This window comes from Lichenostomus cassidix, chromosome 1Aa (genome assembly GCF_008360975.1).
Source record: "Lichenostomus cassidix isolate B80296 chromosome 1Aa, HeHo_3.0, whole genome shotgun sequence".
NCBI lineage: Eukaryota > Metazoa > Chordata > Aves > Passeriformes > Meliphagidae > Lichenostomus > Lichenostomus cassidix.
Window position 1 is genome coordinate 50,928,506 of NC_139480.1, and position 27,895 is coordinate 50,956,400.

The 27,895-nt window shown below is 41.9% G+C and overlaps 1 protein-coding gene across 3 annotated transcripts in view; it reads left to right on the top strand.

Annotated features, from left to right (window-relative positions):
* Positions 1 to 21,854, top strand: part of LARGE1 (LARGE xylosyl- and glucuronyltransferase 1) — a 347,716-nt gene extending 325,862 nt beyond the window's left edge. For all 3 annotated transcript variants that reach the window (XM_085048913.1, XM_085048911.1, XM_085048912.1), the window contains 3 exons: positions 2,043 to 2,189; positions 7,285 to 7,480; positions 11,917 to 21,854. In XM_085048913.1, coding sequence (XP_084905039.1) covers positions 2,043 to 2,189; positions 7,285 to 7,480; positions 11,917 to 12,114 — 541 coding nt within the window. In that variant the 3' untranslated portion in view covers positions 12,115 to 21,854. The remainder of the gene's footprint in view (positions 1 to 2,042; positions 2,190 to 7,284; positions 7,481 to 11,916) is intronic.
* Positions 21,855 to 27,895: the final 6,041 nt, after the last annotated feature.

The following is a 27,895-nucleotide window of genomic DNA, read 5'->3' on the forward strand; positions in this document are numbered from 1 at the left end:
AACCTTCACTGTGTCAGAATGACACGAATCAGGTCTGAACACAAAGATACTTGGGAAATGGTTTCCTGGACAACACTAGCAGAAAGAGAGCTCTTCATAGTCATAAATCCTTATTTTGGGGTTTGGGGGGAAAGGACAGGAAAGGAAAGTGGATACTGAATAAATACTACTGAATCCAAAAAACAGCCCTCATAAGGATAGTGCAGGAATTACATAGTTTACCCCATGCTAGCTTGTAAAATACACAAACATATTCCCTACATGATATTTCACATATCTGGCAACACCAACAGTGAAAATTTTCCTATTCAAAGTGTAACAGAACCAGTCAACCAACACATAGGACCTCCACTCAAGACAGGGGAAAAAGTCAGCCCACAGAAATTGAAAAGCAGGGAGTGTGCAGGAAGGATTGCTGATATCCACAGCATTTTTGTGGTTGTATCCCATATCTTAGAGAATAAGTCACGTTCAACACTCGTTTCAACACAGTTTGCTCTGTCTGACAGTTTCTGCTGTTGTTTGTGCTTGATACCTGTGCCTGCTTCAGCTTTGGTCATCTTCAAACTGTAAACTTTGGTGGGCAGGATTGTTTCCTAGTCTTTGACATTGCCAAGCACAGCCAGGGCTTGAATTTTGCCTGGGCCTTCAGAACTCTCCATAAAACAACGTTCTAGTAACAATAAATGGAAGCTGCTGTTTCCTTGCAGAGCCTAAAGGATGAGCATCAATACAAATGTTACCTGCTCCTTCATAGAACTGAATCCCCAAAACTGTACTGCTCAAAGCTGATAAATTGCACAGAGACTGGAAAGCCTTAGATTTTGGAAAAGAAACTATGTGTGTATCCCCTGCTCTCAGAGAAGTGTGAAAGGGAAGAAACACTTAAAAGCATCATAAAGACCATATACTGGCACTGCTCAACAGCTCTGGAAGGTCACAGATGCTGATTTGGGAAGGAGTCTTCTATTCTATGCAGATATCTTGGCCATTAGTGATGGTAAGGGAGAAAGTGAGGAAAGTACAAAACCAGTTATGATAAGATGCTGCTAAAATCCTTCAGTCATGAAAAGTTAACTGGAATGTGTCAGGGGCTCTTTAAACAGTGCAAACTTTGCAGTAAAGAGCTGAGAACATATTGCTTTTTATAGAACAGCCCTATAGGGTGGTATGAATTCCCTAAAATTCAGATTTTATTAAGTAGTCGTGCTCTTCTTCTTTTTTTCTGACAGAAATATAAATGAATTGTAGATATTCTGGGCCTGGAAAAATGGTTTGTTTGGTCCTTCTGTTATTAGGACAGTGATCCCAATTCCTTCAACTTAAAAGACTGTAGAGAGTTTGCTGCTTGTCAACATTGTCCTTGATTGCTTGTTGCAGTAATGTAAAAGTCAGGACAGTGAATCCTGTTAAGGGGAACTGACTTTGACAGGGAGAGAGAGGCATATTTCTGGTATGAAATATGGAGATAATGAAAGGAAAATTGAGACAGAGTTATTTCTAACGACAGGCGTAGTAAGATTCAGTTGGGGGATGGAAAAGTAACTTTTTCTTTGAGTTTTAGTTTGTTAGGAAAGAATAGACTGAACACCTCTGGCAGGCAGGATGAGAGGTTGCTAAGCTGCTTCTCTGCTGTGACAGTTGTCCCTGCCTGGAAAGGAGCCCTGCTGTGTGAAATGCATATGTGCACACACACTCACACCAAAACAGTCTCTGCACTGAACAACTTGCAGCAAAAGGAAAGAAAAAATGAGGCATCTCAGTCCATCCTGTGTACAGCTCTTCCCTGCTGGCAAGAGTCTCTGTCAGGGCAGCATTGATGGGTCAAACACACAAGTCCATTTGGAATTCTGTTCCTCTGCCTGCTTTTAGAACCGCAGACCAAAAGCAGAAGGAAATATGAAGCACTTCTGGGAAAAAATGTGGGCCGTAGTTAAATTTACAGTATCTAACTGCTCATTCTCTGCACTTTATTTTGAAAAGCCTAGTGATTTGCTCAGTTGAAAATCTTCTTGCCTTTATTTGTTGTTTCTCTTTGCCAGGAAGTCTGTCATCCAGCTAGACCTAGCCAACACCAAGAAAGCTCTGATTGTACCTGCCTTTGAGACCCTGCGCTACCGCCTCTCCTTCCCCAAGTCAAAAGCAGAGCTGTTATCTATGTTGGACATGGGAACCCTCTTCACATTCAGGTAATGGAGAGTACTCTTGAACCTGTGGTCATTATCTCTGGTTTTTATGTTCTTCTGAATATTTGTTACTTTTCTCTCACTGTCAGCTGCATTAGGAAATTTACTGGAATTTTTTTTCCCTTTTCATAGGGGGCCAGTGAACAGAATCATGTGGATATATTCTGTCTGTAAGCTCAGCATTTTATCTCATATTACAGTTCTCTACAGAAGGACTTCAGTTGTTAAATCGAATTTGTTTTATTTTCATCATTTTTTATTGTGCTACAAAATCAAGCGTGACCATTACACTCAAGTGGCGTGTAATTTACTTTTTGGCTGCCAAATACTATCTGGGTAGCTGTGTCTTCTCATGTGACCAAAAGTAATGCATCTCTGCTCATTGGTTCTCTTCCTTACTGGAAAAACAAACTCAGGCTTGTCTTGTGCTCTTTTAAAGTGTGAAACAGCTGCTTAAATACCTAAAGTTCCTCCGTGCAGAGGTAAGAGAGTACTCTGACTAGAGGCTAAGGAGCAGAGAACACCTAAATTTGGAGCTCCTCTCTGAAACAGACTCCTTTTGTGGCTGTGAACAACTCACTTCTATTATCTGCTAGACTCTTCAGTTTTAAAATGCAGCTACCAGGGGTTAAGCATCTCTTGGGTGTGTGTGGTAAGGTCTGATTAGCAGACATTTGTAAAGCATCTCAGTGATGGGAAGAGTACAATATGGCCTTATGATGTTTCTCAGAGAGGGGCTTAGGAGACCTGCGTTCTCTTCTCAGCTCCACTACTGCCCTGCTGAGAGGTGGTGCACGAATCACTTTGCTTTCTTACATCTCTGTTCTCCATCTCTGAAATACAGGTAACAATGTTCACCTCTCCTTTTTGCAGTATTTTGAGATCTAGAGATAAAAGCTATGAAAAAGCTAGGCATTATCCATGGCTGGAGGAGCTCAATATCAAACCTCTCCCATCCTTCTCTTACTTTAGAGCTTTCCTCACACTGTTCCCATTCCCTATACTACACACCTCTCTCGTTGCAGCAGCCACCCTTCCCTCATCTGGTTGCATGCACATGTCATAGCAGACAGCCTGGGTGAGTCTGGAAAACATAATTCTGATCAGTGTCAGAATTCCACCAGTGACTGCCTTGAAATAGAAACTTGAGGTGACTGAGAGAGGCATGCCTCTGGACTATTACTAAAGGGTACTAATAGAGCAAGTACCTTTCCCTCTGCCATCATTCCTTAACAGTCAAAAGACATAAAAATTAACAAGATACCTGTTGATAGAAAACAGTCATCTCTCCCGTAGTTGAGAGAAAAAGTCCTTCCAGTGGAAAATAACTCTCAGGACCTTCAGATGTTGCATTCCACCTGCAGTCAGCTGCACAGTGGTGGCCTTTCACTACAGATTTAATCTCCAAGCTAAACAGCCTGTTGGTGGGTTGTGTACACAGCCAGATTTGCAAATCCTTTCTCAAGTCTCACTCAGGCAGAAATGTCTTTAACATCAGTAGGAGTTTTTTCCAAAGCAAGGTTAAATAAGACTTGAAGGACATGCAGTCTGTAGCTGGTGTACATATTAATGTGGGATACATTTTACAAATGCTTCCCCAGTTTGCTTTGGCTCATTTCGTTGCTCAAATCTTATCAGCAGCCACAAAGCAGCTGTGATCTGGGCTGAGAATTTCCACCTCCACCTTCAAGGTGCTTTAATAACGCTGCAATTCGACGCTGAGCGGGTGGGAGTGAGCTGGGGAGGACTGCTGTGACAGTGATTGCTGAGAGTGCCTGCAGCATTGCAGTCCCTCACACCACACGGTAGATTACAATCTTTCCCTCTTTGAAATTGCTTTTGTCACCTCTTTTCGAAATGGTGACCTTTTCTACCTCTGGGCAGCTAAGAAGTACACAACGGCTCTCAATTACATCCTTCAGTCACCAGCAGAGGAAGAGAGAAGACAAGTGAGCATCTGTGGCTGGCAAGGTGTGCTGTGTGAAACCCTCTGCTCTGTGCCAGCTCGCTGGCTCCCTTTGCAGCTGGTGGCTGTGAGTGTGCTCCTGAGGGGGTGTGTGCCTGCTCAGGGCCTGGGGAAGAGCTGATGAGCCACAAATGGACTGCCCACACTCTGCCAGGCACTAGGGAAACCACAGCTGGTAGAGGACACATCATCGTATTGAGAAAACATAAAAAGCAACAACTGATTAACTAATTAAGTGATTGCATCCACAAGCCAGCAAAATGTTTAAGCATCTGAGAACTGGGCAAGTTCTTCTTTCACCAAATCATCTTTCTCACTGAAACAGGAAGCTTAGAGAGACAAGGCAGGGAGGAAGAACGCTCTGAGGAGAATAACTACTTCATTTTGATAACTTTGGCAAAGGTTACTGTAGTTTTGATGTTTTATTTTAAATAAAAGCAATTGGTAATGCAATAAAATGAAACATGGGCTCCAAAGTGGAGGAGGAGGGGGTGTGGTGTGTTACAGTGGTTTTCCATGAACCATGGGAAAGAAACTCATCATGATTTTAGGGGGATCAAATTACCTGATTTGGATTTGTCAGAATTGCCAGCATAGTGAAAAGTACGATGTTCACAATTTTCATAAAGTTCTCTGGGGACTCAGTGAGATTGAGTGTGGCCTTAAAATTCAATGTGTGTTTAAGTCTTGAGTGAGTTTTGCCTGAGCAGAAAATTACATTTATTCCTGTGTCCTGTGAGATGGAAGACCAGTACAGACAGTGAACCACTTCTCCCAACTGCATCATCGATAGTAAAGTCTGTTTGCAAACAACTCATCCTTTAATGGGAGGTTCCTCTCTATGGACCTCCATGTAATGGTGTCTGCTTATCTTTCTTTGCAGTACATTTCATGTAATCAGCCATTGACCAAGACCTAGTTCCAGCAGATTATCTATGTGTGTGTGTGTGTATATATATATATGTGTGTGAACGCAGATATATTGTATGTACAGATATGTATGTAATCTGATAATCCTGAAAACAGTTCTTGTTTTCAGTCTAATTACTCCTCTATCACTATTGTGTACATACCTCATTTGAGCATCCCCTACTCATTTACCTCTTTGTCCAGACCTTAGCCATCCTTTTGCCTTTCTCTTTCCTTCCACTCACATCAATCACTCTGAAGAGGCAAGTAAATAATCTCTGTTGTTATTTGGTTTTGTACAATCAAGTCTACTCCTTCCTTTCTGCGTTATTTTGTTTCTGCAATCCCAGTTCCATATTTTCCCTTCATTGTCTCTTCCTAATTAATTATTTTTCCCTGCTAGTTGGCTGTCTTGACTCACAGAGGTTATACTTGAGTTGCTATAGGTGATTGCACTAATATCTCCAAAAAGGGTGGAAAGAAACAGAATTTTTTTTATGGTTAGTATCCTGTTTCCCCCTATTTAAATAAATGGGAGAGTGTTACTAGAATAGCAGCAGCATTTGGCTGCTTCTCTGCAGGAATCTCTCAATTAACCAAAGTTTGTATGGGGCTTTGAAGATACAAATCACTTCATAAGTGTTTAGCAGTCATTATTATTGTCATAATTAATTTCAAAATGCTAGAGGTAGGATTTTAGAAGATACAGCACCCTCCACAATCCTATATCATTTTAAACCCCACATTGTGACTGTTGGGTTTTTTCCCCAGCATAGATAGCTGCACATTAATGGCTGGGTAGGTTAGCCACTCACCTCCAAAAGAGGCCAAGAAAAGGGATAGGTTTTTTGGCTATGTTTCCAAAGGGCATTAAGGATTATGAGCATCTTCATGAATCTGGCACTGCTTTTTAATAATCTCTGGAGAAATAATTCACTGTCAGATTTTTTTAATACAGAAGGGTTTTGTTGTTCCTGGTCCCCAGGACAGATATCTGAAAGTGACGAAACCTGTTTACAGTTTAGAAATGCAGCATACAAAGGACCATACATTACTTGTGACCCCAATGCCATCCTGTTAATTCAGTCTTCCTGCACTGCCCTGAACAGAGAGGGTCAGCAAAGCTGAACACCTTTGATTCTTCTGTTACAAGCCATACAGATATGTCCAAATTAAAACTCTTGGGCTGTGATTTACATTCCTGTTTTTAGCAATGGCTTACAATGTTAAGAGAATTTTTGGGATTGAAACATTACATCATGTTGTGATTTTGCAATATTTAATGCTCAAATCCCTTCACTTTTAGCATGTGAGTCATCCCTGTACCTTACTTTACAAACTGGCAGGGTATTTGTTCTGTCTCTGCTGTTGCATATCTCAGGGCTGTGATACAGATACCTGCTATGCCTTTGTTGCATTAATTAATCTATGAATCTGCAGAAAGAGCTTGTCTCATTGATTTTTGGAAAGCATTAGAGTAAGTGGGCGAGAGTCATTGACCCTGGCACTAATGGGACGGATTCAAGCTGTGCAAGGAAGAGACCTGCTGTGACCTAAACAAGATTAACAAAATATAAAAGGATCTTTTTCTGCAAATCAAATTGATTACCTTACTGAGGATCACAGGAGTACTCCCCACAATGTAGAACTTACAGCAGAAAGCCTTTATGTAATATTTTACTTATTATTGTAATTATGCATCTTGGTTCCTGCCATAGTAATAACTGTAATTAATAAAATGGAACATCTACCCAGAGCTGCAGGTGTCTCTCATGCAAATTATAAAATTGCCTATAAAACAGATCATGAATGTCACCATGGTGGAGAAATAGCTAATTTTAGGGACCTTATCTGAGCTGCAGATTTCCACACTGATTTTAGAGCACCGACCGATGCAGCTGCTTGGTTGCTAGGAATAAGACACAGCACTTGCAGTGCAGATGAACTGACAGGGTACTGTGTAATTGTTTCTCACATTAACATGAGGTACTGTTTTCACACTATCCTTCACCAACTGGATGTGTTTAAGCATTGAGCTCTGGGAAATGTGCTGGAAATAGTCCTAGAAATTGCCTCCGATGCATCCTGAAAATGATGATGTGACCTGTAAGCTAAAGTCCTTATTTCCGAGCATTTCATCTAACAGGTAATATTTTGCTGCCTTGCCAAGATGCTTTCTGTCTAATTGCCTCCCCAAGTCCCTGTGGTTTGTGTCTGTTGTAGGTACCACGTGTGGACGAAAGGGCACGCGCCAACTAACTTTGCCAAGTGGCGAACGGCCACCACCCCGTACCGCGTGGAGTGGGAAGCAGACTTTGAGCCATACGTCGTGGTGAGGAAGGACTGCCCGGAGTATGACAGGCGCTTTGTCGGATTTGGCTGGAACAAAGTAGCTCACATCATGGAGCTGGATGCACAGGTGAGGAGATGGCACATGAGTGTCTCACCCAGGGCTCTGCAGAAGGGTTGTTACAGTGAAATCTGTGTCCTTGAGAAAGGTGTTGTGCTTTGCATCGCCGAAATGTTCATCTGGCCTTACTGAGCTCCTTAATGAGTGCTTCTTGAGCTGGGAGCACTCAGTGTAAGGCTTGTCAAGTATCAAATGAAGAACCGAGTCTGAGTTAATTTATTTGTCAGTTCTAAGAAATTCATTGTTTCACAGAGGCACAGCCCCTGTAGCACTCTCTTCCTGACCAAAGCATTGCAGCACTCCTTGCCAATCCCATCACTTACTAGGGAATCTGTAGACTTAGCTGGATTTTTTTCTGTTAAATAGAGGTTTGTGAGTCCCAATGGAATTCATAAACTAATCTTTAGTTTAATTCAAGGCAAGCATCTTCCATTTCTGGCTGGGATTTACAGCACATCTCTGCAAAGCCAAAGTCTTTACATTTCCAGAATCTGGGGCTGTGGAGGAGACTCTAAAGGATCCAGGTACTTGAGCCTCGGGCTAGCTGCTTCTTGGATCTGATACTTGGGATGAAGCTGCTGGGCAGAATTTATAAGAATAAAGATGCAGAGGAAACTGAGGAATCCCAGACTGGCACCAGAGTTCTCAGAGTTGCCAAGGTCCCTGCAGCCAGCCTAGATCTTAGAGGCTGGCAGTGACTATGGCTCCATGGGAGCCCAGTGCTGCTGCTCCCTGAAACAGCAGGATTTGCATCACCCTGCTGTTCCTGGTTGGGAACTACTCACTGTGCAAGGTCTGGCTCCTGGCATTTCTTTTTAGTTCAGGTTTGTTGTAGTTGTTTTTCAGTTTGGTTTCAATCCCAGTGTTTGAACTAGTAGCATTTCATGCTAACCAAAAAAATAGGTTTTGACAGTTTGTATCCTCCTGTGATAGCTTCTGCTATGAATCTGGAATATAGCTGATCCTTCTCTGCTCAAGTCTTACCAGTTTATGTGAAGCAGAGCAGCACAAGGCTTGGAGCAAGTTAGTGGGAGATTGTGTCTCTGGGGTGGGCTACGGTGTATTTGTGTGCAGGCATTTATGGGAAGGATATTTTCTACTTCTGTTAACAAAACCACATGGTTACCTTGGGCTGACAGCCACTTGCCCTCTGTTTGCAGAGGGCATTCCCAACAAATCTGTACCTACTAATGTTGAGAAGAAATTATTACAGACTAGAAAAAAAAATGTCCCTTATATTAATGTTAATAATACTTTGTTCTGTAGCACTAATTTTTCAGTGCACTTTCCAAGCATTAATCAATTAACAATCAGTTGTGGAGAGTGCCAGGGTAATGATTTATTATTTGTTAATATGGGTAACAAGGCTTATATTCCTAGTGGCACTCAGGATTCACCTCTTCTGTTCAGAGATGTCTGCCCAGCATAGAGATTCACACATGGGAAATGGAAACATTTTTCAAAGTTGATCACAGCACAATTATTTTAAATGACCATCGGGTTGGAATTAACTCTGGGAAATTGTTTATCTCACTCTTCCAGCCTTGAATACATGATCCAAAAGAAGTTTCATTTTCCTCTGTAGCAACATGGGTGTTGGCAGGTTCTCCCTCAAAATGAGCCTGGAGGAGACATGGGATCACACAGCTCCTTCCCCTGTGGCATCCCTCTGCTTTGGGGTGTGCACAGATCAGGCTGCTGCCAGCTGCCTGGCTGGCTTCATTAGCAGCAGGCAGAGCAGCTTCTCAGTTGAGTTATTTCACTGCTCCTCACAACTGCGGTGTCTGTCAAGAGGTCTGTTCCAGTTCCTTTTCCAAAAGCCTGTGCCACTGCTGTCCCTCAGAGAAGGACATGGCATGGAGATAATCATCCTTGTTATTCTGGGAGCGTGCAGGCGTCCCACTGAGCTGGATGCTGTACAAGTACACAGATAATGCCAGGCTCCATCTAAAGAATTTACAATCTAGAAGATAGGGACAGAGGTTCCTGCAAGCGCATTGCCTTCTCAACAGGTTTCCATGTAGTAAGGAGAGGTCTTTAGGAAACCTTTCCTTGCTTTTCCAGTGATTGTGGAACCAGACTGTGAGCATCCCATTTTCCAGGACCCTAGCCCAGCATATTTCAAATGGGATTATTAGCAGTAGACTCACAATTTTTTGGAAGGCTTTATGTGCCTAAGGGCCATTCAGAGGGATGGGAACACTGCTGTGCTCAACAGTTTGGACTGCAGTGTAGACAGTCCCTGACCTGCAGTATTACACACTTGGGATACAAAGGGAGAACAAAGAAAAGGTTGTGTGAGGGGGATGCATCTTTCTCTGCAGCTCCAGCCCATAGTTTTAAGGTCCCTTAGAGACATTTTCTGTTGTTTGTAGTTTATCAGCTCTCCTCACTCCATGGTGCCAGCCTTTGTTTTTGCATTTGGTTCCCCATTAGTTCTAAGCATCTTCCAGCTAAATAAATTCTGCTCGTGACCATCAGATTATTTTGCTGTCGCTATAGGTTTTTCACCTCAAACAGAAGCTCAGAGGACCACCTTCCCATGGATGACAATGTTGTAAATTGGCACAAAGATTTACCTCTTTAACAGCGTCTGTCAGGGAACAGACATTCTCATAAGGAGGAAGGAGCTGCATCTGCACTTAGCTGTCCAGCACATGCTGCTGCTTCATGGGTGTCTCTGGGAAGGCACTGCAGCCTGAGCTGTACTTTTGGCTCACCAAAACCACTGCCTGAGTTGTGAAATGGATACACATTTCCTTCTGTTCACTTTTTTTCTGTCTTAATTTGGCTTCATTTTTGGCTGTGTAGCTCAAATACTGGGTTACTGGTAGCATTGTAACCCAGCAGCTTTCAGTCTTCTCTGGCTTTGTCACAGGTTGTTAATGAAAAAGGACTTGAAGGTGAAACACTCAGGTTTATCAGCACAAATATATTTTTTGCCACAAATCTCTTTCCCTGCTAAAATATTTAGGAGTACTGTGCCTCTCTGCTGCAGATACTCTTTGTCTCTGCACAGACTCCTAAAGATACTCTTTGTCTCTGCACAGACTCCTAAAGATACTCTTTGTCTCTGCACAGACTCCTAAGTGTACAAATTACTGAACATTGCAACCAGGGGAAGCTGTGCACCACTTCCTGTAAAGCCAGCATGCTCTGTGGCTGTTCCTTCCCTGACCAGTGTCTTGTGTAGAGAGGGTTAATGAGTCAATCAAGCAACAGCTGTAGATAGAAACTGTGTGAGAAAATAGGAAATTTGCCTGTGGAGGCTTCAAAGTTTCTTTGTACTTTGTATCCAGTACAACTTAGACTTTTTGAAATTCTGTATGCAAAAAAGCCATTAGGGTACTTTGCTTGGCTACAGAATAATGAGGTTCACATCCCTTACCTAATTCCTTGCAGAAGATACCTGCTTGTTGCATATCCTACACTGGTAAACTTTCAGCTTGTCTAGGAATCAGGCTTTTTCTAGCTTTGCTCTAATGATCATATATTTACCTGTAAAAATTCAAAGAGTCTAACTGAAATAATTGAGACTTATATTCACCATCTTTTTTTTAACAAAAATTGTCAAAGAATTTGGTCAGATATAAAGAGAATTAGTGAAGTAGTTTTACAGGAGAAGGAGAGTTAGCACAGTATCTCAAACTTTGTGAAGGAGAACTTAATTTGCGTAAAAACATCTCAAAGCATATGGAATTAGCAGGTTCATTTTCACACATCGCCTATAAATGATATCATATTCTCCCCTTATTTCAGGTTTATGAATAGTTTTGGACAGTTTTGTCTCTGTAAGTATCTTGGTGTATAGGCAAAGCAACATATGCCTTGCAGTTTTGCCTTTGTAAATGTAACTTATTCCAGCATCCTAAACAAGAAAAATTGTAGGGACAAAGCAGTGTTTTTGCATGGACACTTGAGACTGATGCTGTGTAGTCACAGCTGTGTTGATTGCGGCCTCACTACTGCAAAATCTGTGGCAGACATGGCTGCAGGCGTGCCTTTTGCACTGTTTCCCCATTATTTGGCTTAGATGGAGTAAAATGTTTTAAAATAGTTGGGTTTTTTACCATGAGGGTGGTAAAATACTGGAAGAGATTACTCAGAGAGGTGGTGGATGCCACATCCCTGGAAACAAGCAAGGTCAAGTTGGATGGGGCTCTGGCAACCTGATCTAGTTGAAGATGTCCCTGCTCATTGCAGAGGGATTGATCCAGGTTATCTTTAAAGGTGCCTTCCAGCCCAAAAAATTCTATGGTTTTACAACAAGAGCAAGTAGTTCTTTCACAAAACCAAGAAAGCTACTCGGGGAAGACAAAAGGGAGATTATTTGAGATCCCTGCATGAGTTAGTTGTTTGGGAGGCACAAATCCCATGCTGGAGCACGTTGGCCAGTGGAGGTGCAGGAGGGCTGGGATCACCTCACAGCCTGTGTTTCTCCCCAGGAGTACGAGTTCACGGTGCTGCCCAACGCCTACATGATCCACATGCCGCACGCGCCCAGCTTCGACATCACCAAGTTCCGCTCCAACAAGCAATACCGCATCTGCCTCAAGACCCTCAAGGAGGAGTTCCAGCAGGACATGTCACGCCACTACGGCTTCGCGGCGCTCAAATATCTCACGGCAGAGAACAACAGTTAGCGCCGCGGAGGCTGTTTGTGGGGAGCAGGGACAGCGAGGGAAGAGCCGCTCAGCGTGGTCTGCAAACTTGGAACTGAGAATACTTTCTGTTTTTATATCATACTTGGCAGTTCTAACAGTAGAAATTTGAAGTGACATGTGTTCGGACTATGCTCATTCGTCCCTTCCCCGACTACCCCAGGCCTGTCGGCTTCAGCATTCCTGAGGAGTCTGCAAGCACCCTCCAAGTGTCTTGGCACCCTCCAAGCCACTGAAGGTGGGGACTGGGATTGCACTCCGCTCTCTTGACTGCAGAGCACAGACAGACCTTCGGAATATAGGATTTCATGTTGCTATTTAATAATTGGACATGCTTTTTATCTGTAAAGGAAGATCTTCGGGTCGCTGTCCTGTGAATTTCAAATCTGCACTACTCTAAAAGGGAACTTTCACCTGTGAACTTTCACAGGGGCCCTGTTAACATGGATGACCTTGTTAATGCAGGATGAGCCAAAGGTCTAAATTAGCCTTGAAAAACACAGGGGACGCTTATACAAAACTGTACTCCTGAGAAGGTGTGTTACTGGTTCAGTTGTATACATGATATCAGTTGTTCTTTTATTCCCAAATCAATTGTTCCATCAGGAAAATCCCCTATATCCCACCCTGCCTTTGCCCCAGTCCTAAATGCTGCTCCTTTCCTTGCTGAGGAAATACCTCCCTTGTGTTTCTTTGCCATCTTCAGTTTTGGTGGTCCAGTAAAGAAGATCAGTAGCTCTGACAGAAATTGAACAAAACTTGTCAGTGTAAGGTCTGTTTTCATCAGAGCAACTTGTTCACATGTGTCTCGTAAGATAAAGGGCCTGGTTCTAACTCTTTATCTTTTTTAGGCAAGAATTGGATTTTACCTATAAGGCACATTGTTCCAGGGGAATATTGATTTGTAGGCTCATTTCAGTGCTGCCCATCCGTGAAGGCACTGGGCCTTAGGCTTTAAGTGGACTTCTTTGCTGAACAGGGAATATAAACTAGTAAAAAGGCAACTAGTAGCCTTGGTGCTCTCCTGCTGCCTGCTGCAAGGTCTCAGAACTACTTCGTTAAAGGAGTTTATAATTAAAAAGGAGCAGAACTGTTAGGAATAAACTCCCCATTGGACGGGGAGAAAAGAATGTGTTGGGAATCTGAGTGAGTGTTTGCTTGAACGTGGACTGGTCAAGTTCACAACATCGGTACACCCAGGAGTTTGCTGGAGGGCGAACACGAACCTAACGAGCAAAATGCAGAAAACAAGACACTGGACTTTTTGCCATTTTCTTTATCTTCAGTATTAATGTTGTGTTTACATGGGATGAAGAGATGAGGTGCACTACCCCTTGCAGGGCTATTTGTAATTTCTGTTGCAATGTTAATAGAGAAAGCAGAAACAACTCAGTGAGAAATGTGTCTGTCTCCGTACCTGCCCCAGACCCCAACCACCACACATACCAATACCACTGCCTGAGCTGAGAAATGGATCCACATTGCGTTCTGCTCACGTTTTTCCATTTTGTTTTTCAGCCACTGGACCTTCTACTTTCCTCCCCACCTCATCCCTCTAGAGCTTGGTTTTATTTCTAACCTGACATTTTGTGAGAGCTTTCTGTTACGGTGGAAACCACGCAGTTAAACCAGACATTTAAACTACAAATATCAGTTCATCATTCTGTGTATATATGAGAAAAGCCAAAAAAGGCAATATCTTTGACAAGAAATAAAAAGGGGCGGGAGGCTGTGTGTAGTTTTCACTTTTTCCCCTGGGAGTGTTGGCTGCATAAGAATATATCACTGCATAATTTTCCAAAGAGGTTTTTTTTTTTTACCTCTTCTAAATGGCTTTATGTAAAGATTTACATAAAAAGCTGGAGAGAGCTAGGAAGAAGTGAAATTAGTGTTCAGTTCTGGCTAAGATATATTCTTTTAAAAACATCAAAGTCTTAACTCCCCAAGTCCTGTGTTACCATTAAAGGCCCAGATCACTGTGCTTATTCAGAATGAGAAGAGCCCTGCAGAACAGGGACTGTTGATTAGCTAATGTGCAAAAAGATCCCAAAACCTGACCTAAGAGAGGGTAGCTCTCATTGTACCTACATAAAATCTCCAGTCAGAGCTTCAGTGTAGCCACCATTATGTTTTATATGTATTAAAAAACTTCATTTCCAGGTGTACTTTTCTCCTTGGCTTAACAACGTTGTCCAAGGATGGACTGGATTGCCCTACAGCAGAATAACCCTGTACATTATTTGTCTGTACCATTATCAGCATTCTTCTCATTGTTCTCTTCTCACTGGTCCTGTGATGAGGATGGGAGAGCAGGGAGATAATAATTGGCTACTTGCCTGACTGTTCAGCGAGCTGTGGGACCTCTTGGGTAGCTTAGGTGTGCTGGCTGCTGTAAGCAGCTCAGAGATTGCTAGTAGGTACAAAGAGTTCCTTTTTTGTCCTTGTAGACACTGTACTGACTTGTATCTGTCATGTCATGTTTGTCTCTGTGCTTCATAATTTGAGAGGTATGGGGCTTGGGGGTTTTTAGCACATTTCAAACAATTTACCTGATAGCAAGTTAGGATTACATATCTGTCTGTAACTGTCAGGGCTCCTCCAACACCGTGAAAAAATCCACCACTGACAACAAAAAAAAATCTCTGATTCAGTTATAATACTGACTGTCTTCCAGTCCTCTGCGGTAGTAAGTATTTGCTAGGAACTTTGTTACTGGCTTCTCAGTTTTCTCCTGAAATCTTCCAGAAATAGCAGATAAACCCAGTGACTTAATGCCTTTGATTTATTGATTTGTTCCACCAACTTCTCTCTTGAGTCTTCAGTCTATGACCTCTCCTTATCTTTGATATTTGGAAAGTGTGAGTCTCTCATTTAGATACCACTCCAGCAGCCTCTCGGTGAAGACTGATGCAAATAAATCATTTAGATTCTTGGCAATGTCCTTATTGTCTTTAATTGTTTCTTTTGCTTTTTTGGGGTGGCCTGCTGGTTATCTCCACTTTCTGCTTTTGGTTTATTGAGCAAATGTCCATTTTCAGTTTTAACTTCCTACCGTTTGCTCTTCAAATTCCCTCTTAGCTTGCTCAAACTCCATCTTAACTATTACATGCCTTCCTTTCAGCTTTACACACTTTTATTTCCATTCTCTGAAAGTTTCCTATTTGGCCTGAATAACTTCCAACATTTCCCATTTAGCCATATCAACATTTCCTTGTCTTTGTCTTCCATTCATCCAAGGGGTACCAGACTCCATGGCTGGTACCATATCAGCCTTTTCTATTTGAATCTGAGGATTTCAGTTTTTCTACTTCTTTTATTTAGAGACACTGATTCTTTAAAATGAAAAAGAGCTTTTTGTTTTAAAATTTATATTGAATATCACCCTACTAGGTTTTGAGGGTATTTTCCTCTTTAACCTTCCTAAATGCTCACCTTTTCCTAATCAGGGGATCAGAAATAAAATACTACAAAAATTGGCTTCTTACCTTGACACATTTTGTTCTGTGTCTCTCTTTTCCCTCTCCACTACAAAACATTGACACTTAGGAGTCACTGCAAACTTTTCAAGTTCCAAAGCTTGAGCTGTGTATTTTCCAGCACCCCACCACATTTCAGACATAATTATTATTCCAAATAATAATCTGCTGCCTGACACTTAATTCTCCTATTTTTATTTTCATGGCTAACAGGCTTTGCAAGTTTAAGTTTTGGTCCAAACACATATTCAATACCTTATTGTAACCTTCTAATATGTTTCCATGATTTTTCTCTGTTGACACAGTAGATCTATATATTTATATACATATACACACCTTCAAAAGTTTGGCTCTAGTTTCCATCCTCTCATTTTCTAGCTAAGGGTCATCTACCATTAAGCTACCTCACAGACCTAGAAAATGTCTTTGTTTATCCTGGATAGTTCTCAGTATCTATCAGTTTTTTTCCCAAATCCTAGTTGTAGTAATTCCTTCCAGTGTTCCTAGTTTCCTGTGTAAACAATCTTGTCCCACTTCACATTTTGCTATTATTTTTCTATTCGTAATCATCATCTTGGACTCAGTGGCATAAAGGAATTAGCAGCTGTGCCTGCAGTTCCATCACCTTACTTAGACTGAAATGTCAGATGCTCACATTACTCCTAAAGTACTGATTTTTTTACCTGGTTGGCTTCGTGTGGTTTGTTGGTAAATCATAAGCTGCAGTTTGCTTTTACTGCAACAAGCAGAGGCACTTTGTAGCATTATTTGCAGTAGCTGTTGCAGCAGAGTGAGCCCCATGTTAGAGGGAAAAGCATAAAAATCTTGTCAGAATCATAGCTGCTGCTTCTCTCCACAGGGGAAAATAAGGCCCTAGCACAGCTGAACAGTTTTATAAATGCCCTGCACAGAACACATTGCACATTATTTTCTGGTAGGTATAATCATACATCGTCCAATTAAATATGAAAAATACATTTTTAATGTTCTCATTTTTATGTGCAGTTCTACCCAGAAGATAATGCATTTCCTTCTCTATCTTGCCAGTTTCCCCCATTACTCCAGCCTGCCTAATAGCCCCATCTGTTTTCAGCTGAGAAAGATTAATGACCAGAAGCACTGGGAGTCCTGGCAAATCAGCAGAGATATTACTCTTAGGCATTGCTCAGGACATTCCTTCCTACTCTGCCAGATACTGTTTGGGTGTTCCTCAGGTTTCAGGGCAGCAGCAGCAGAACACAGCAAGCTCAGCAAGTGGGGTGAGTGTCATTATTTATGAACTTCAGCCAGGAGTAACACATTCAGTGGTGGGAGTGCTAAGAAGAGAATGTATCATTGTTAGCTAAAAACATATTTCAATATTAGGAAAAGAAAAGCTGCTAAGTTTTTGCAACTCCACTAGGTGAGAGTGGAATAAAAAGTCGCTAGTAGACAATGCCAGCCAGTAATCAGGTTTTTTTCTAATCAGAGTTGGTTTTTCTTTTTAATTTCCACTGCAGTGTTGAAAATGAAGAAGCATTGATAGCTCAATGAAGTAGTTTTTATGGTAGTAACTAATAATGTATATTGAGATGGTGTGTTTACATCCCAACACTTAGGTGTGTTGGAGATTGTTTGAAGATTATTACTTCATTTCACAATACAAAATTGCTTGGAAAAACTGCTGGCTGTGCACAGCAAATTACGGCTCAGGAAATGCTTACAAACCTGGATTTAGAAAAACCTTGCTTTTATAGGAGTTTGTTTTCATCATTCCCAAAACAGAACACAAAGTCATTGAGAATTCCAAAAGGAGCTATGGATGTGTCAGCTGGCTGGAACATTTTCCTCTTACCCCTGTTTGGGATTACGGGTTTGTTTACACAGTAGAATTATTCTGATGAGTTGAAAAAAAAAAAATCTGGGAATTAGAAAGCCAGCCAAATATTTATTTATGTTGTCAGTCATGTGAACATACTTGTTCAGACGTGTTGCTGGATACTCCAGTGGAAGTGTTAGCTCACTGAGGGTGTCAGGATGCAAATGATCTGAAGCCCAGGCTAAGAGCTTAGTATCTTTTCAGTCATTCTATGTAGTTTCCCCTCATATGGTGAGAACAGCTTCCTTGCTCCCAGCAAATTACTGTTTCTGTAGGGTTAAGATGCCTTCAACCTCTGCCACATGAATTTATGGAAGTCACTGCACAGGTAGCAAAGGGTGCATTGAGAGCTCCATGGTCCATTGCCACAAGACACAAGATTTCTTTCCAAAAGAAACAGTGCTGACCTGAGGGTAATTCTCTGACCAGGCATTTAGACACCCTGCCCTCACCAGATATATTCAAGAAGAGGTCCCCCAAACACATTAGGCCAAGTAATTCAAGCCAAGATTAGCCTATTTCTGAGTATTGTGGCAATATAATTGTGAGTTGTTGGATGTGTGAATTTTCAGCATTAGCCATTCTATCACAAGGCTTGTGGTAAGGCTGCAGAGTCAATCATGGAGGTCAAAGGACCTGAAATATCAAGTTGCTACTGGAGTTGGTGATTTTTTCATGCAACTTCTTTCTGTCCCATCACACATATGCAGTAGGATGTAGTCTGTACACAATTCTTTGTTCAAGTTTTTTGGAGGGAATTCTCTTTCATTCTGTACGCAGAGTGGATGATATTTGGGTGAATGAAGCAGCATGATGATACTTCCTTTTAGTTTTTCTTTCACTGAGCTTTTCATAATATGATAGCAGCCTTAATTTTGAGCCAAGACAGACTCTTTCCCCCCCCAAAGGATAGATATAAACTGTGATTTAGGAGAATCAGTTGTGATGAATCCCAGCTCTGTCCAAGCCTGTCTGCTCCATCTCTGTGAGCACTCTAAAGACCATCAGCAGTCTGTCAGGTAAGCAAAGAAAAATGAAGTAAATAATTGGAGCTGTGATAGGTTTGTTTTAAGTAGGCCAATTTCCAGAGGAATGAGGAAGATGTTAGCATTTTGAAGTCCCTCAGAAGATGTGTTCATAGGATGTGTGGGCTGGACTAAACTCATTCTGGATTTGTGACATATCTTATCCGACATTGGCCAATGTAGCACACCTGCAGTAAATTCTATGCATTGTAAAATTCTTGCAAGTCAGCCCTGAGATTAAATCATTCTCAGTTCAAAGATGTTTAATTTGTTTCAATTCTTTGGATTCCTGCACTTATCCTTTGGTGCTCTTCCGAAAAAGAAAAAAAAAAAAAAACAGGAAAGGTAATAGCAGCTTGATAGCAGTAGGAGTCTGACTATCCAGTCTTTCTTGAATTGTCAGCACTGAGGGCAATGGTTGGGGCAAAGCTAGAGTTAGTGAGGTTCATAGAATTTCTTCCTTTGATCTGCCTGTGGAACTCTTTTTCCAGCAGTGCTCTCCAGTGATGCTACAAGGGAAGAAAAAGCTATCCAATGTGGATTGATCCATGAACTCTTCATCCAGTCAGACCTAACCACCAGCAGCAGGGAAGAAGCAGCACCACTGCTTTTGACTTTTTTTAGATGGCAAAAGTGAGTTCAGCATTAAATCTGTTATTCTGATGACAGATTTTGCAGAGCTTTCCTGCATTTTAGATGTACACTTGCTGTGAGTGACAGAGGCCCCTTGGGGTTAGGAAAAGATGAGACTCAGCAGTTTGCTGGTCCAGAATGAGAACAAGAGATGTGTGTATTTTCCCTTGACACCTTGCCCAGTGTTCACTAATTATATCAGCACCAATTAATCCAACTGACCTGAGACTCAGTTTTCAGGCCAGGCAGTAAGCTTCTGCTTTCTGTATTGATAAGAGAATGGACAGATAAATGAAATTATGTTTTCTGTCCATAACATCAATGCATATTTCCATATAGGTTCAAATGGCTCATGGAGAGTTTACATCTTCCATTTTTTACTGTTAAGTCTTATTCAAAGAACAGCAAATGCAATTTAAGAAAAACCAAAAAACTATTGAGTACTGTAAGGACCCACAAGAATAAACATTCACAGAGAGTCATCAATATAAAATATCCACCAAGTTAACCTGCCAGCTATTGTCATGAATGCAGAGAATACAGGCACTATCATCATCTTTCTATTTATACTTCATGGAGCAAAACAAATGCATATACTAAAAACAACTCTCTGAATCAGAACACCCAAGACACAAATATTTTCTAAATTTTATTGCTTTCATTTCCATTTTCATAAGTGAAATTAAAATTTTGCAAAATATTTTTTATTCATATTGTTCAATTTAAATATTTATATTCACAGTTGAATATGAATCAGCATATAATTTATTTTAAAATGTTGCAGCTTTCTTCTGCATCTATCAGACTTGAAAATATTACAGCATTGTCTGTGAAGAACAGAACTGAGGGGTTGTTGAGTTGTTCTCCATGTTAGTGCAGAGAAAGCCTTTCCTGTAGCTTGGAAAATTTTTTTTCCTTTGTGCTATCACAGGAATTATTTCTATCTTAGCAGTGTCTCTTCCAGTAAGTATGAAAGTCTACTGGCTTATACTAGACCACTGCATGAGTTCATTACTGGAGCAATTTTTCTCACATGGCACCTGAGCCTCCACACAAATTTATTCTGCAGGGTTTTTTTCAATTTTAATCTTAAAGCATATACCTGACAAAAAATTGCATCCTTTTGAAGCTGTAAAAATGGGTTCACTATGTTTTGTTTAGATACTCATTTTGTTCAAACTTTTGTGTCTACTGCATCCACAGATCTTCCAGGAAAATACTGTTTTGAGAGGAAGATAATCATTGCAAACAGTCCAATGGGGCTGGAATCAGCAGCTTTTATGAGGGTTAGTAATCCACTCAAGCCAGAAATTTTAGCACAGGTTTCTCATATTTACACATTTCCCACTATTTTTGTAGGGCTCAATTTCAGGATCCTTCTTCAGCCAGCCCATTCTTGTGTTTTCCACTTTTTCTCTACATTCCCATCTGCTGCAGCCCTAAATCCATGTTTAAATCAGCCTTAGGTTGGGGAAGACAGTATAGACGACTTCCACAGTGCTCAGGTCTGGTTATAAGTATTACATGGAGAAAAGGCATCTTTCTATTGCTGGCTCCCTTAAGCTATCAAGAACATATTAAATAAAGATTAAAAAAAAAAAAAAGAGAGAGAGAAAATCCTTGGTCTGCTGGAGGAGAGGAGAGGAAAATTATGCCTCTAATGTCATTAATGTCAAAACCAGACTTACTCCACTTCTCCTCCCTATTGTATCCAAAACCTCAGGTGTACACACATAACAAGGGACAAATCTGGGCCAGTGAGCATCAGTTTTAGGGCTACCACCTACTCATTTAGGATTGCAGGTGTCAAAATCCCCTGGAAATTAAGCAGTAAGTGCTACAAGGCCTTATACTCAATATTAGCTGACAAACTTGAGCACAACAATCCATATGATGGAGAAGGTGTGGGTGGATCAGCCACGGGAGGGAACAATTTGTAGACTCCAGAGACTGTGCTGCATGTTGTGACAGACAGCTTGTGCTAACAGCCAGGAAAGCAGCTCATTTTCAGCACAAAACCGTGGGCTTCATAATGGTGGTTAAAATATTACCCTTGGCATTGCTGGTTGGGTTGTGCCAGGTTTGTTGCTGTGTGTCAATCAGCATATTTCCAACTGTGCAGGTAACAAACCCTGAGAAATAAGGAGTAAAAACTCACAGTGATGCCTTTTCCCGTGTGTTTCTTCTTAAGACTCAAACCTCATTCTTTTTCCTCTCATGGCCAAGGTGATTCTACATTCTCCAGGGGAAAGCTGGGATGCTGTGACCTTTAGGGTGAGCTATGCATGAAACAAGGCTTGTCATTTTCTCACAAGGCTTGTGGCACAGAAGGTTTTGAATCTCCAACTCACTACCTTCAATTTCCCGTTATATTACCTGACTGGCTGTCCTTCTGCTTCAAGTAACACTGAAACTCTTCTGTTTCTCTCCCCAGCTTGGGGAAAGATTTTGAGTAATGTTTCAGGAAAGAGAAAAGAAAAATGTGTTTTCTTTCCTTATACTGCCCCATCTCCCAAGCGCCTCCCCTCCAGACTGAGGCAATTTGCATTTAACACAAATCACTTAATTTACACATATGCTTCAGTCCGTGTGTAAGTTTTCTAGGTGACAATTTTATCGGGGAAAATGCTGTTTAGATTGTATGTGTAAAGTAAATGGCTTGTAAATATTAAAAAAAGAAAAAAGGTTAATTTTCAATTGTGCAATAAAATTGTGAAATAATCCTCTCAATTCCTTTCCAGTGTCTGACTTGACACATGCTGGTTTTAACATACTGTTGTTTGTTTCTTCAGATGGGAACAAAAAGAGAGAGGTCATGAGCTGTTTTGCTTTCATCTTAAAGCTCTTTATTACTTTTTAATTTTGCATTGTTATTCCCTTTAAATTGGTTTATTCCTCCAACACTGGTTCAATCAGACACATCACCACAAGGCTGTTCCCACTGAAGACAGGTGAGTCATCATCTGCTCAGAGTTAATCATGTTATCTGCTTTACTTGACCTTGACCTTCTTCCTGCTGTTGTCTTTCTGTAACCAAAGACAAAACTTTGGCAGATGGGGCAGTTTATTCATTTCCTATAGGAGTATGACACCCAGCAGATGAATACTCAACGATGGGTGACAGCTCACCACCAGCATGGCAGCAAATCCATCTAACAGGTCAGTATTGCAAAGGCTTTATCTGCTATGTGGCACCATGGATTTTGCATTACATAGGAGTCCTTCTCTTGATAATAGAAAAAAACTACCCAAAAACCAGAAGCCTTCACTTTTCTATTACTTAGCCCTTGCTGATGGGTTTTTCAGGTTTTAAGAGCACTGGAGCTGCAGCTGCCCCTCCCCTAATGTAACTTGCAGCTGGTAGATCCTTTAGCACTAACTAGCAGCACCATGGAGCTGCAGCTCTCCCTTCCTGCTTCCTTTCTTCTTGGTGGCCTACAGCCTCTGCAGAACTTCGTTGTCAAGAAACCAGATGGGGGAAAGAATGGGAAGAAAGGTAAGCTGCACAGTCCTTTGTGGTGTGGTTTGGTCTTCTTTTAAACCAAAATTCACAGTAGATTTTACTGTAAGAGTGTGTTTGCTGGGGATGATGAGACAGTATTTACATTCATAGGGACATCATAAGAAATAGGATGTTGCTGGATGTAGGATATGGAGCCTCTCTCAATGGTTGAATAGAATAAGAAGAAAAACTAGTGTAAGTGGGGAAGCTAGCTAATTATTTTTGTGTGGTTTTGGACAATTACAGAATCAAATAGATTTTTTTTTGTGATGTATGAATAGGCTGGAAGTCCAGCAGGAGTTAGAAAAAGTGGGCTTTGGATTCATTATCAGAAGCATAAATAATTATATATAAAAAGTATATATACATATAAATAGATAGAATTCACAGAAAAGGAAGATGAAGGACTGGGAATGTAGAAGTTTTATAAGCTGAACTCTGCAATCATTGCAGAGAAAAAGAAAACCTGCAGGTGTAACTCCCTTAAATTCCCTGACTTTGCAGCAAGGCAAAGCCAGCTTGCACTGGGAAATGAATGATTGAGCAGGTGCAGGAAGTGAATGGCATTAGCTGTGTAAATAGCAGCCGCTTTTCAATAATCAGGCTCCCAGAAGGGATCCTCTGCCTATGCCATTTCCATATTTCCCACATCCCTTCCAATCCATCCCCCCCTGATAAATCAGAAATAAAGAACAGTGCTTCCTTTAAGGTTTATGTTAAATATTAATACTCCAGGACAGGTGCAGCAGGGCAGATTACAGTGTGTTTAGCCTGGGCTCAAAAGTTGTGCTTCATCAGAAGGGGGAGTTGAGTTCCCAAGACTGAAGTAGTGATGTACCAACTTGTACAGCACTGTACCCTGCTGTACTAACTCTTCTCCAGTCTCTCTCTCTCTCTCTCTGTGATTTCTGGTGGTCTTTGTGTAACTAATTTCATCTCCAAGCTGTTTTAAAAGAGGAGTTAACTGGTGCCTGGGTGGGACAGACAGATGTGGGATGAGTGTGTGTTTGCTGCCTTGGGCTGTGTTACACTGCTCAAGAGCCAGTTGTTAGGCTGGGGATGCTGATGAGAATTCTGCCACACATTTAGCCATTCAAGTGGCGTGAAAGAGGGTTATGTATCTCCCTAATTTGCCACTTGAGTTTCCATTTCAGGGTTCCGCAGACCAAATCTGACTGCAGTTCCTTCATTTTCCTGCCACACAGCCGCACAGTCTACGATTTCCCTCCTTTCTTCCCCTGCCCAAATTATACCTCAGAAATAACTTGCATTATGGTAGTATGAGTCACATGCTCTACCTTGGCCTGTATGGTAAGGTAGTCAGTACTTGTGTGGAGATTTCCTAACCCAGATGCTGAGATGTCCTGAAAACTTGAGTCTCAGTAATTTTCTGTTTGAGCATAAATAAAAGCATAGATAATTCATAGCAAAGCCAAAAAGGAGGTGTCAGTTGTACAAACCCAAATATTGCCTGTGGTGAAACCACAGCTATCAGTTGGTAACTGAATAGCTTTTGTATATTGGGAGATAAACAGCATTTCACTGACATTCACCACACAGTGTGGCTCCAGAGCTGGCACTTTCAGGTGGTAAATGACAACAACCCCTCAGAGTTCTTGTTTCAGGCTTTGCTGATACAGCATCTTCAGTTATGCTGGTTTCTGATTTTGAAGGTTAATTTTGCAATTATAACTGCTGTACACATTTTGTTGAACAAAAGCCACTGTTTTGAAGTGGCCACCAGAGAGAAGATTGAACAACTCTAATGGGTTCAATTCATCCTCTGCTTCAGGGCATAACAACATTTCTGAGAAGCAATTGTTCCTCTTTCCTGAACTGCATAGGCAAGTGTGAGAATCTATATACAGGTGCCTTTCCTTTATCATGCCCTTGGATTTTTCTAGCACTGGAGGACTCCCATGTATTTCATGCTGCGAAGAGCTCTTTCATGTTGCTTTCAGAGAGCAGCCCACCTATTAAGACCCTGTTAGTCTCATCACTGCTCCTAGGGAGACCCAAGTTCTTGTGTTTTCTTCACCTGATGACTCTTTCTCGTTTCTGGGGGAGCACATGTGCACAGCCAAACATCTGCTTGTTACCTTCTCAGCTAGGGCAATGTTTGCAACAAGTGGGAAACCCTTAACTTAGGTTTATGGTGAAGAAATTGGGAGATCTGTGCACCTCCTATATCTTACTGATGTGCTGTTTTGCAGTAATCCAGGGGAGGTTTGTCAAGGCAGGTTCGTCCATCAGGATTGCCTGGACAAACCAAAAGGGAATCTTAGAGGAACAAAACAACATTGACATGCTCACAGGCAAAGTTCTGATTCAGATTGTAGGCTCAATAGGTGTCTGTCAGGCCTCAAAGGATCAGGTAAAAGAAACATACTTGAGGTGCTCCCCTAATACATATCAGTCAGCTCAGCTCCAAAATAACAGTCATAATAGTGTCTGAGCATCTCACTCAGAAGGCTGCCACAGTGCTCCATCAAATAGCACAGACAGCTTTCAAGGACCAGAAATGTCACTTTGTAGTGACAGCATTTATTTATTCATCTGTTAAACTTCTTTTTGAGCCTAGCACTGCCTGTTCTCAAGCCTTAAGTAACATTCTTCCTTAGGGCTCATTTCTTGTTTTAGTGACACTGTCTTCAGCCTTTCTTCACCTCTCTTTGAATTTTTCCATTATGCAGTGGCTGTTCAGGTAGTGAGGCTGTGTGTTCTCATATGGATAAGCTGGAAACCTACAAACCCCAGGGCATTTCAAACTGTGGAGAAGAAATACCATGACAAAATCCTCCTTGCTCTCTCTATGCTCCTGCACTCACAGAGGTGATTTTTGCACAGTGTCCCTCTGAGATGCTGCTGGCTGGCAGAGAGTGTGGGAAATCTTGGGTTATTACAGTGAGTCTCCATGGGTTCCTCAGGATTACTCAGAAGGGGGAGAGCAGAGGCACAAACCCATTAACACAGCAGCATCATGCTTTTGCTTTCCAGCACAGTTAAGGGGTTTGGTGCAATACATTGAAGCACTTCATGGATCAGAACTTCCTTCTCTCTCTGGCAATTGCTTTGCTGTAGGAACATCTGCCTATATGTGCTCTGGCTTAATTTCATTGTATTCCCCCTGCAGAGCGGGCAGGTTTATTCTGAGCAATAGAAACAATCCACCAGCTCTGTTCATTGCAGTTGAGCATGAGGCATAGGATCTTAACTTCAAACATCCTTTAGAATAACAAGATGCTTACTTTTCAGCTTGGAGCCTTTAAAAGTCCTTCTCAGTGCTGCAGCTACTCCCCTCAGCTGCAACAAAACACATCTGAGACCCAGCAGTTTATCTGCCCTTCCCCAGCACACTGAGGAGCAGTCACAGCCCTGACCCTGAGCTGGGGGACTGCTTTCTTCACATCTCTGGCTGTCAGGAAAGGTGGGAATCAGGAGCTGGAGGCTCCTTTCAGCTCAGTGTCTTGAGTTTGGTGGTTATTTATCTCACCTGAATCTTTGTGAAATGTATGCTTCATGAGAAACAGATTTAAATGGGATGGTTCATTGGTTTGATTAAGAAAAGTGATTAGTATGGCAGTGAAAACTTGTTAGTCAAAGATTTTTAACCCAGCTGTTCCATGGAAAAAAAACGGGATGGGAGTCTACTGCAGATCCCAGCAGTCAGTGCAGTTTGCTTTACAAGCTGTTGCAAAGCTGAAGGGACAAGAACTGGAGCATTTGGTTATTGACAAGGAAAATATTTCAGCCCGTGTCACATCTCTGCTTGACTTTGACTAGAAGAGAGAGGTGCAGGGCTGTATATGTTCATGTGTTGTGACAAGATGAGAAATGCATGACTGGATCTCTCCTTTTGGGGCAGAGATGCCATGCCAAATTTTCCAGGAAGCAGTGGTCTGCTGACTGCCAAGAGGGGAGCATGGTGGAGGGGGACTTTGTAGGTGCTTTCATTCCTGTACCTATTCCAAGTGCAGAGTTCAGGAGATGGGATCAAGATGAGAAGCAAATACTGAAACCCTATGCTAAATGCTGGTTTTTGGTGTCCTCTGAGCATTCATCTTTTGTGCAGAGTCCTTGATGGAGGAAAAAGGGCTTAGCCCATTTTAGAGCTGAGTTATTTGAAACAAGTTGAGGTTGTGGCTTGTAAATGTGTCAGTAACTAGAAAAATAAGTTCAACTAGCTGTGCCTCAGTTATACTAAAAATCCATATTTGACATGGGTGAAGTGTTCCTAAATGTTATCTCTGGCCTGTTCTACATTCTAGAAAAAGCAGTCTTTGCCAAGGGGTTACTGAGTTTCTTCAGTCTTGCTGCTTTCTCTTCATTCTCCAGAAGAGACTGGCGAGAAGGGCAAGGAAATGCAAGGAAGGAAATAGATAAGGGCTTGTCCAGTGCCCTCAGCAGACACCTGAGGGTTTGCAGTCCCTGTTCCTGTGTGCCAGCCTCTGTGAGGGGTTGGTGCAGTGAATGGTTAAGGGATTGTACTTCCCCTGAGGCCAGAGACAAGTGGAGTAATTCAGGGGTCTTTCCTGACACTGTCCTGTTTAACAGCTTTACCAGTGACTTGGAGGGGTTGACAAGTGCATATTCATCCTAATTACAGCCCCCTTGTGCCTAGGAGAAGCTTTTAAAGAAGGAGCCAAGCTCTTGCCAGTAATGCTTAGTCTCTGTCAAGGCTGTGCAAACTGTGAGGGTGGTGAGACACTGGAACAGGCTGCCCAGAGAAGTTATGGATGCCTCATCACTGGAAGTGTTCAAGGCCAGGTTGGATGGGGTGTTGAGTGACCTGATCTAGTGGAAGGTGTCCCAAACCATGGCAGGGGGGTTGAACTAGATCTAAACATCTTTTAAGCTCCTTTCCAACCCAAACAATTCTTTGGTTCATTTAAACTCATCCAACCCATAGAGAAATTCCTGCAGCCTTCACCCATCCCAGCCTTGCTCTGCCCAAGCACCTGCCTGAATTTCTTCACTGTTGGCACCTCAGTCTCAACTCCTGGGAGTCCAGCAAGCCCAGGCAGTCCCCTGCTCTTTGAAGTGCTCTCCCTGCACACCAGCACTGCTGCCCTTGTCTCTCTTGGCTTTGCTCTGATCCTATCACTACATAAAGCAGTCCATATTGCCCTAGCCTGAAGTTTCTGGTCATACACAGGCAGTATTTTATAATGTAATGCCTGAAAACCCTTGCAACAGCACAAAACTTGGCTGCTTTACTTTGGTAAAAACTGACAAGGAGAGGCAATAGCCTGAAAGGGTGACCAGGGCT